The sequence below is a fragment of the Solenopsis invicta genome, chromosome 6 (genome assembly GCF_016802725.1).
Source record: "Solenopsis invicta isolate M01_SB chromosome 6, UNIL_Sinv_3.0, whole genome shotgun sequence".
Classification (NCBI taxonomy): Eukaryota; Metazoa; Arthropoda; class Insecta; order Hymenoptera; family Formicidae; genus Solenopsis; species Solenopsis invicta.
In genome coordinates this window covers 25295192-25306536 of record NC_052669.1, presented here as the reverse complement: position 1 = coordinate 25306536, position 11345 = coordinate 25295192, and the positions used below count along the sequence as shown (strand labels likewise).

Sequence of the window (11345 nt, the reverse complement as noted above, 5' to 3'; positions counted from 1 at the left end):
CAATAAAATTTCGAGAATAAAACAGTAAAAAGAAGAAATGCGGTGAAGAACAGAAATAGATATCCATCGATTAATTTATACGGCCGATCTAATGTTTCGTATTATAGGTTTGATAGCTAATTGTAAGCCTAAAAGCAAAAGTTAAGTAAGAAGATTGTACATTGAAAGATTCGTAAAAAATATTCTTGAAAATACGAAATATATATTATTCATTTTATAGCAATTCAAAATAAGACTAAGTTCCTGTCATATAAATTTATTTATATTGTATTTGCTCTTGCAAAGTTATTAAAAATAGTTTAATTTAATATTTGTTCATTTATATTATATAAATATATAATATAAATAAACAAATATTAAATTAAATATATAATATTTATATAATTTTTTATATTTATATTTATATTTATATTTATATGTATAAATATAAAAAATTATATAAAGTATTTTTTAATAGAAACAAAAATAAATATTTATAAAAATACGATATAAACTTTTTATATTGTTAACATAATGATTTATAATATTTATATTCAAAATTATATTCTTTTAAATTAATTATATAACTTTTGATTAGTAATATAACTTTTACATATTCGATTAATTTTCTAACATAAATAATTACTTGGGGTGTTTTCTACAACCTAGCTAGTTTCAACAAATCGATACTATGAATACATGTATGAATCATAACTTGTTTCTCTGACTATTGTACAAAAATGAAATTGGATCTCGGAATCTTTGAATGAATGGTAGATATGGATCAGTAAAAAAAATTTGCTGTGACGTGAGCTTCATTTTTCCGACGCTGGATATAAAAACATCCCAGGTGACTATTCTCGGATTAATCCTCTATACACTGTTGGGTCACGACATTTCTGAGATAATTATCATTATTCACTTTGACGACAAGTGTGAAAAATTCTTCAATAACTTACAAATACTTTACCATCTCTAAAAAATATTTGTATGGTTGTTTATTCTAAAAAATGTATATAAATGTTACAACTATACAGTGCTTTTAATTTCAAGAAAATAAATGCGTAGAAAATGAATAATCCCATTGTGTACAGAAGATTAACAGACAAGTTTGTTAAGACAGAAATAAATTTCGTTTAAGAAGAATATCTAAATAGTGTAATTTAAATTGTTTCATTATTTTAATGGCCTTTAAAGCCCTTGGCTCTCGTTCAACAAGCATCGATGTGTGTTACAAGTGATGATGGCAATTCGCCCGTCTGCACTGTATACCAACGAGTATCTTCAACTGTCAGTCAAGCGAATCGAATGATACCATCATATTCATGCAAATACTTTTGCCAACAAGCCAAGTTGCAATCTCTTACCAATGTCAGGTAATACTTCCTTCTAGGACGGGAGGGAAAGAGGGAAATATTGGCGTCAGAGGCAGCGGATATCGCGGCAGTAAATCGTTTCTATTCACTACGACCGCTCCAAACACAAGCATATCCTATCGAATGAGAAGCACGAAAATGTCGCAGAGCCTCGTAAAGACGCCAAACATTCGACGAGGGAAAGCTAAATGTACCGACAATTCGAAAGGAAGTCATAAATTCGTAACCTCCTGTCAATGGCGAAAGTAAAAACACCCCTCCTTCCACCCTCTCAAAATTCTTTTAAAATTTAGAAAACCAAGCGTGTAATCAGTTCGTTATCTATTTATAATTCATAATTAATCGACGATCAATTGTATCAAATACATTGCGTAAATACATTATTACTAATAGACAATGAATTATAATATTGATAACAATTATCAATATTAATTATGGGTCATTGTTTATAACTTATAGTTTAAAATATATTTAATTGTGACAATTCTAATTACAAACTCATTATAATTAATGCTAACCATGTATCTAGTATCCCTTTTGACATTAATCAAAAGACCCCAAGTTCAATTGATATTAAAATACCTACACACGTGTATATCATCAAACGAATGAGCTTCGGCGACATTCCGTAGCGTCGAAAATTCCGCGCATCCTCCGCCCCCTAAGAAAACAAACTTTTCTCATCAAATTTAGCTTTTCCGGCATCTGCGGTCACCGCGCGAACTCGAGAATACCACGGAACAACGCAGACGCAGAAGTGAGCGGCTATTATGCAAGCCGCGAAACAAATTCGCCGTCTGTACACGAGAAAAACGCACTCGTTGAGCGTTTCTGCGCAAAACGGTGCGTAAAAACACGTGTTTACGAAACTTGAAGAAAATGAGCTTTTCCCACACAATGTGGCGAGGCGAGCGGTCGCGCGGTCGCGCGGTCGCGCGGAGCGACATAATAAAGCGTTACGGGAAAGAAATCGTTTCGCGCTGTAAAATGTTAAAGTGGGTTTTCCAGTGTGCTGCGCAAATCTGGGGACTCGGGTTCCTTGATTGCAATATCCCGTACTACTCGGCAGGACGTTAACGTAAAGAAAGTCTCGAGGTTTATTGCGACGAAGTCGCCTGGAATGTAAATAGGAGGTCGCGTGCGCTGCAAAATCCATTGTGATTAAAACTGTTTTTCAGAACAATCAGAAGAATATTTCTGGAAGTGTAAATAGCGAGCGAAGAAAATTTCTTTATTTCTCCTTTCCGCAACGTGAGATGCGTAAGGAATAGCTCAAGAAATACGTTTTATGTCGGACACATATGGTAAGGTGCTAAGAATCTTAAATTATTATATTAATTCTAATGATATGTTTAAAAAAGCAACCATTATGTTCTAACACTAAATTGCGCATTCAAGATTTAAAAAGCTTCGAAAGTTTCTCATGAATAATGGAGTTTTTAAATTTGCATCTTTCCTTCAAATTAATTTGCAAGCATCAACAAATTAGGGCATCCCTTAAATATCTCTGCAATTCGAAAGTCAGAGTACATTCGTACATGTGCATTGTACGGAAAGAGCTAAATTTGCTTGCTCTGGCCAAACTAATATCTATTCATAATTAACTACGGTACGTCTATTATCTAATAATTAACCGGCAACCGCATACACCGCATATAGATGCGAATGTGGTTACAATACGCATTATTATGGGAATTATATATGTATCGGTGCGCGTGCAAATATAATGTATAATATATAATATATAAGAGCGCGTAACAAACCCATCGCCTAAATTGGTTTATGTGATACAAAAAAGGCAGATGCGCGCTTTCGCAAACGCTTCAATATTTTCTCTGTGTTAAGAGTGTGCATTCGAAAAATTCCCGATAATCGCCATTCTTCCTTCCACCGTTCTTCCATTCGAGGATTCAGTTCCCGTGCAATTAAGAATAAAAAAAAAACGTTGGGCAATGTAAATAATCTTACTAAGCAGCTCCGAAGGAACATAAAGGAATCGCGCTAGCCGCCCCATAAAAACTTTCGACGAGCTTTTTTTCTTTTGGTTGATTATACGGAAATGCGCCAAAGTAACGGAAAAACCGCGATAACTTTGCGGGGGAAAAGAAAAGGGGGAGGGGAGAAGAGTAAAGCCCATCCTTCGTGAATGCCGAAGATTCTTTAATATCGAATGCCGACATTCCACACGCTGAAACTCTGTGTTTCTTACGCGCACTTTTAGGAAGATGAAACTCCGAATCAGGAAGGAGTGGAATGCCAATGGGGGAAGAACGCGGGGGTAGCGTACGAAACGCTTTCGCGACCTCCTCGCATCAGCGAAGCGACGAAACATCGAAAGCGGAGATGGATTATTTCGTAAGGAATCTCGTTTTCGTGCGCGAGGAGCGATATCGTCGGAATTCAATTTTGTAATTGACAAATGTACAGTGCCATGCACTTTCCGTGTTAGGGCGAACCGAGCAGCGCGAGCTATGTATTCGAGCGGCACGTTTCGCAGCTGCCAATGTCGTGTATTTGTGAAAGGGACATTCCAGATGATCTCGATCGTAGGTAGGAAAATTCCAGGAAAAACGCTCCGTGATGCATTATGCATTTCTTTGAAAAAATCACGTTGCCAAGAAAATGCTTTGAGCCTTTAAACTTTCGATCTTAGCGTCTTAACGATATCGTTCGGCGATCCGATATATTTCAGCGATCCACTCCTTTCGTCCGTACCTTCCGTCGCAATTGCGCCGCTCACGGGATTTCCGTACGGTTACCTCACGTGGACAACGTGGAAAACACGTCGAGAACACTTCTGCGGCATTCCGGATAAAGGGCGTGGCAGCCTGCGCCCTCCGCCTGCTCGCCCAACCGTTCAGCCGCCCGATATTCCCGATCCTCGTACTCGTCGTACTCTTCCCGCGTGCTGGAGGGCCTGGAATCCCATGATATTCCGCATACACATGTGCGTACCGTACGTACGTGTGACTGCCGCGCCGTGAGAAATTACAACGGCCGTGTTCGCACCGCCTCACTTCGGAAACGGCGGCGTCGGCAGAACAAAACGAAAAGTATTGGCGAGTCGCGGATACGGTTTATCGAAAAATCCCGGCGTGCGCTCGATCCGATGTTTATTAAATACCGTCGCCGTCTCCGTCGTGACATTATGTTCGCGTAATTGACGTTACGCGTGCTCGACGGTTTTATTGCGGCGCGGCTAATCGATTTTTCTCACCGGCAACGCCTGTTCCGAACGATTATCGATAATAGAGACATTCTTTCACATAAGCGGAGTCACCGAGGAAATATATATAGGATACATCGCGATGTTAACACGTCGAACACTTAATACTTGGCGTATCTTCAACGAGTTTCATAGCAGATGTAGTCGTCTCGGTGAAAATTGAGACCAAAGGAATTAATGTTAATGTTATTATTAAAGTTCGATAAAAATCATTAGTCGAATAAAAAACGAAATTAGCATTGATACAATTTTAAAGCACGTGAAATTCGAGAAACGGCTCGTCTCTATTCAATTGCAAAATCCGGACTTACTTTCTCCTTTGCATCTACAGCCGAAAAATCAACCTGCGTTTCGCGACGTCGAGATTCAAGTGAGTCGATTTTATCGAATAATAAGTGGTTCATTTACCTAAGAAAGGTGTGTACCAATTGTCCCAGCAATCCATGATGAACGTCGAACGGGACGTAAGCGACTTCGCAGATGGCCCTGAGTAAACACTCTTTGCCACCTAAGCCATACATGGCCGCAACCTTTTCAAACATTTTGTACAAGCTCCACCTGCTTCTGCTGGCTCTCATGTAATACACCCCCGGCTCCGTGAAATCCGTAGCGTTGTTGGGCAAGTAGTATTGCATTTTCGCAAACACTCCCACGATTACGCTCTCGCGGTCCAACTGCAACGGAGTGCCTAGACCGAAAATCAGCTGCGAAAGCAGGAATAAGCGGCATTCAAGCGGAGAATTTAATAACGCTTTCGCAGAACGAGAGAAATCATTTCCACATCGCTGTATCTCCGCATCGCGATACTTTGCATCGCTATCGCGTTATCGTCAAACCAAATCTATTTAACGAAAGGAGATACGCACCACGCGAATTTTAGAAAATTTGATAACAAGATATAGAGTTTGGTATCGTAAAAGTAGCATGTAACATTCAGATGCCAATGGGTTAAAGGATTGGAGTGGCGAGATTTTAAAATTTAAAATGATAGCACACGGGAGACAGATATTACAGCAAATGGCCGAAGCTTTACAGAGTCGAGTTTTGCCGTAGTGCTAACTTTGTCAAGCTCGATTTTGCGTGTTCGAGATCAACTGATAATATCTTTCTCTTTTCCTTAACACTTATTTTTTGTTCTTAATTTATTTTATGGTTTTACGAACAAAGGATATTTCTTTTAATTAAAAAAAAAAGATTATGAGGGACAAATGATAATTTCTCATTGACATCTAAATGTCATTTATTACGACATCAAATTCTTAACTCTCTGAGGTTACATGAGAGATTTAAATACCCCAGAAAATTTTCTACTTCAAATTTGAATATGTACAAGAAAAAATGAAAAGTGTTTCGGATCGAACACTTGTGAAATTGTATTCTGGAATGTCGGAAAAGAGAGTGTACCAGACTTTTTTTAAGATTTTTTAAAATCTTAACTAGTGAAAAACAATAGTGTTCTCGAAGGGTTAATATCGAATTTTCCAAAATCCGCGTGGTACTTGCAATGGTTCTTCCCTTGGATTTTATTTAAATGGGTATTTTGTCATTTTGTTTTCTTCGTTATAGCTATTCAAATATATCCAAAGGAATAACTTTTGACTCAGACTTCTCTACTTTTCAACTATAATTGTTGTCTGAAATCAATATTTCTATCAGGTAATGGCGATCGATGTGTCGTTCAACGTGCTTTCGCCAGCCACGCTGCATCGAGAAAATGACGGCCATTGCGCGCGTTTAATTATTCTCGCCGGCGGTGATGCGCAGCATGGTGTACACGACGAGGATGAATCGCGATGACCGCAGCCGCAAGTCGTGGATCCCGAATTCCGTGGATCGTACGAAGTTCGTCCAATTTCCGCGCCCGGACTCGCGCGGACCGCCCCTCGTATGAATTTCCGATAAAACCGCAAATTTCCGCGTAGAATCGTCCCGCCGCCGAGTATCTGCCGGTGCTGCGGCCTCGCCCAGAAGGCGGGAATGGGAGGAGGCGGAAAATGCACGCTGAAGAAAAAAGGAGCCGACACGCAATAATTCTTTCTCTCCGGGGGCAAACAATGCGCGCTTGGGCCATGACATTATGCGCGAATAATTGATTGCGAGCGTATCGTACGAGCGTAATTCCGGCACGGGTGTGTCTCTCGACGACGAAGACAGTCCCTTCGCATTCGAAATATTTCAAGCTTTGAGAATTATCACGCTTGCTCTCCTTCTTCCTATCCGCCAGTAACAGATGGCAAACTTGTGGCGCCAAGCTAGGGCAAAAGCAAGGCCCTTCATTCTAAATAAAATAATGCATTTTTTAAGTATTATCTCTTTACAAATAAAAATTAATATTGTATTTTACAAACAAAAGTTATTTGTATTTGTTCGAGCTTTGTGAGAATCCTGATTTTAAGCTAATTCTAGTTTGTAGCTTGTTTATTTATGGAATTAATATGAAATTGATTTAAAATTTTTCTCTGATAAGACCTAGTTACTATTTGTAGAATTCAAAATAAAGTTTATTTACGGATTAAACCAGATGAACGTAAGCGGAAGAAGCCAATATCGATCAAAACGGATCTCGATGCCTAATAATAATTTTGAATTATACAATTTCTAGCTCACGCGAACTGCGAAACCTCGGTTGGGGTGATATTTTTTTATAATAAAATATTTTTTCTCTGAGATGCTATATTATTAAATTGTTTACCAATTTAATCTGTTATTTCAGCTTGAGCTTTAAAATTACATTTCAGAATCAGCAAATCGACACGCAGTTTGCATAAGCTAGAAATTGTGTAATTCACGTAAAATTATTATTATTAAGCATTCACCTAATAAATAATTATTAAATAAACAAATAAATAAAATCTGCTTTAACCGATATTGGCTTCTCTTCGTTTATGTTTGTTACGTATTTTTATCGATTGATTTACAATTAATATTATTTGTTTAAACGAAATGTTTTTCTCTTGTTCGTTAAATAAATATGCTTCGCAGCTACGATAAAAACTTGTTAATCTTGAACAAAAATCCTAGTACTCTTCGCATACATTTTCAGCGATGATGCGCAAGAATATATATCCTCGTTTATCGCATCGAAACTTTGAAGATAATAGTCTCTAAATTTTATTTTCCATCTTACATCGTCAGTCCAAGCATGCCTTCAATTAGTGCAAGTAATGAATGTTATCCCGCACATTCCCATGTATACAGCCAGCAGTCTATCACTGGCTCGTGGAATGTATCGATTTCGCTCGCCGACGACCTCGGCGACACGACGTGTGTAAAAAAAAACCGCTTCCCACACATATCCGGCGTATATACGAAGTCCGGGCTGAATCTCGTTAAACTGTCCTCTCCAGACGCGCGCCGTCGCGCCGCGGTACGATCCTCCGTGGAAATTCTCGCGGTTTTATCGAAATTCATACGTACGCCGGCATGTGCCGCGAGGGCCGCGATGCACCGGCAACATCCTGTACATATGTGCGCTCCCGTGTCCGCCGTAAACTCTTCCGTCCCCAGCCTGGGCGTCAGCTGTCACGAAAATTGAATGGACCACGAAAGATCGGCGCGTATGTACAACGCGCCGGAGTATCGCGGACCCTCGCGGCCGCCTAATAATTCTTCCTCGATGTCAACGCGCGCGCGAGCCGAATAATTACCCGTGTCGCTGAAAAAATAAACGACCGTCACGATTCTCTCGGGCTGGTCGATTTTCTTCGCGCTCGTTCGCTCGTCCGTTCGAGAGTTCGGACAATGCCGGGGACCGTCGCGATGGTGTTTGCGAGAAACACGCTGTCCGGAAAATTGGACGAGCGCGACGAAGGATGGCGTGCACGGAAAACGGCCGTGTACATTCATTTTCGGACACGCATGGTCCCGACGGCAGTTTTAATTATCCGAATAGCGCGGAAACTGCGTCGATCTGTCGCTATAAACAGCCATAGAATATAAATTAATTTCAACATTATACAGCACAAAGGAATGGACAAAATACTGTCAACACTTGGCAAACACATTACTTTTCTTTTATTAATAAGAGATTAAACCATCATTTGTCTTTGTGTTTCATTCACCAATGGAATGTTCGAATGAGTATACTATACTTTTAGCAGAACATCCTTCAATCGATTATATAAATGATATTACGTGAGAAAAAAAAATTTCTTTTCACACACACAAACTCTTTCAAAATTATCCTCTGTTCTTCAAAACTTCAAAACTTCATTTTTCTCAAGTAGCGTAACTGCTGCTAAACTTAAATATCATCGAGTCATAGAACAATTTGGTAGGACAGAATAAAAAACAGATTTTCAACTTCAATATCTCTTGAGTACCCTTTAATATCTCTCGAAAGATGTTCTGCTGGAAAATTAACACAACACTGCACTTTAAGTGTTGTACCTTCTTCCAAACAGAAGATAAAATCTGTATTAAAGACAAGAGATAGGCCTATCTCTTTTATTAATAAAATAAGTATTGTATCTCGGGTGTTCATTCGATCTGTTTTCATTTTTTATCTACGTGTTGATTTTATCATTATTTTATTTATTTCCTGTATATATCGTGTAATATTATTTGATAATTCTTGTTTTTTAACAATAAAATTTCGTGCGTGACTATAAACTACTACACACGACCTTCTCAGTTCACAATTAGAATGTCAAATGAGCAACGCAATTTCGTGGAGCAATTACATACCAAAAGCATAGACGGATCGGGAAACGTGAGGCTCCTTCTCAGCCTGTGCCGCTGTGCTGCCTCTGAGATTTCGACGTGAGTACCATTCTCCCGCAGGCATCTCCCGATGTTGATCGATTGGCAGAACAGAAGGAGAGCAAGAACAATCGATCTGATCATTTTCTAGAGTACTATCGCAACGTGACACGTACGGGATTCCCCGGCGTCCGATTAAGCGACGTCGAACTCCGAAGGCAGCGAAGACTGGATTGGTTTGGTGGCATCGTTTTCGTTGTGTGTCGCGGGGACCGTTAAACAACCCCCAGCGCAAATGTTTGCGCCGGTTCCCCGGGAGTTGCCGGCGAATTGCCAGCGACGAGGTTTCGTGGTTCGAGCCGTTTGTATATAACGTCGTTTACGGGATCCGGTGAGGAGCAATTCCCACCAACAACGCGTGCATAACGAGCGGTCTCGTAACCAGTAACGCGTCTCGTATCGCATCCGGACGCGGCTCGGACAAATATTTGAAATCAGCGCGGCGCGGCGCGACGCGACGCCGACGCGACGACGCGATTATACAACGCCGGGATCGCGCGAAATTGCGTGTAACGTGTCCCCGTTAATAAGTTAAGTTTGCGGACCGCGTCGTGTCGGTGCACGGCTGCTAAAAGTTACGTCACGGCGGGACCTCTTCGCACCTCTGTAACGTGTCATGCGAATTAAACGTAATTCGCAACGCGAAATGGTATAATATACGAAAGAGCGAATGTATGCCTGCAACGGCGTATCTCGGTGGAGCTACTGTAATTATTTATTTCGTTGTTAAGAGTTATTAACGCTAGAAATAAGCGTTTTCATTTAATTTATTTCTTCCTTTAATTCATTTTACTTAAAAAGCATAATAACTAATGAAGGGATTAATACAATAAGTAACAAAAAAAAAACATCTGTCATTCTAATAATTTTAACTTTATGTAAAAAGTGTAAAGTATTTTAAAAAATCGGTATTTAAAAATTTACTGTAGTTAATGTTTAAGTTTATAAATAAAAATAATTATAATTTTTTTAAAAATATTAATATCTCTCAAGTTATAAATTATTGCAACCTCGAATTTTTTGTGCATTATAGAATTGTAAAGGATAGAAAAATATTAAATTGCCTCGTTAAATTTTTCACTTTGATTTATCACTGCCCCTTTCTTCATTAAGTTTTCAGAGGTTCGTATCCTTAAAAAAATATTCTTCCCCAAAAAATTATGTTTAAAATTTTTGAGAATCTTTGCTTTAAATTTATCTTTATTTTTAGTTAAAATGTCACACTTACAAATAACCCCCTCTTTTTTTTACAATTAAAAATTTTTCCTCCTCTATCCGAAAGTTCGCACCACGCATCTTTTCACAAGTTGCCAATTGTCAAGTCATTCGATGACTACACAAAAAAAATGTACATCGTGTCGCGAAAGAAAAACTGCGTTCGCGCTCCATTTTCGTTATATCACCTTAACGTCGCTCGAAGAGTGAACAGATCAGCACTACGCTGATAGTATCACGGAAAAAAGTTTCCTTTGATAAAAATGACAAAACCATAGCCTCCGGCCCAAATCGTAGTCGCATTATGAAAAAGAGAGAGAGAGACGGAGAAGTCGAACGAAAATGGCAATGAAGCAATATCTTTCTCTTTAAGTCCGGCTTTAGCTTTACGCGCAGCATCTTCAACCGTAGGTACAAGCCACTCGGAAACTGTATTCCGAGGAATAGCGACAACGTTGGTCTCTTTCAGAACGACTTCCAAGAATTGACTACAATGGAATAAAAAGGTCAAAAGGTAAACTCCCTCTTCAGTCGTATAGCCAAGAGGAAAAGCAGGGAAAGCCTTGTTTGTATTATACATACTTCGTATGCCTCGTAATGGTTCGACTTCGACGAGGCAGAATAATAAAAGCGGGAATAAATGTTTTTCTGATTACGATAATACAAACTGTGCGTCGAAGCCAATAATTTGGAATTTAGAACGCTTTTACCTCTCGCACGTGGAGACATACTTTTCTTTTTCTTCTCGCGACCGTAAGTTACAAAGAATCGTTCGCGTTCCCAACTTT

General features: G+C 39.2%; 1 protein-coding gene across 1 annotated transcript; it reads right to left on the bottom strand.

Moving 5' to 3' along the window:
* Nucleotides 1–1663: 1663 nt before the first annotated feature.
* Nucleotides 1664–9767, bottom strand: LOC105200484. The gene is made up of 3 exons (XM_011168057.3): nt 9268–9767; nt 4990–5285; nt 1664–4272 (listed from the first exon to the last, which is right to left on the bottom strand). The coding sequence occupies exons 1-3, from the start codon at nt 9424–9426 to the stop codon at nt 4116–4118; spliced, it is 612 nt and encodes a 203-aa protein (XP_011166359.2). The 5' UTR covers nt 9427–9767; the 3' UTR covers nt 1664–4115.
* Between the last annotated feature and the right edge of the window lie 1578 nt (nt 9768–11345).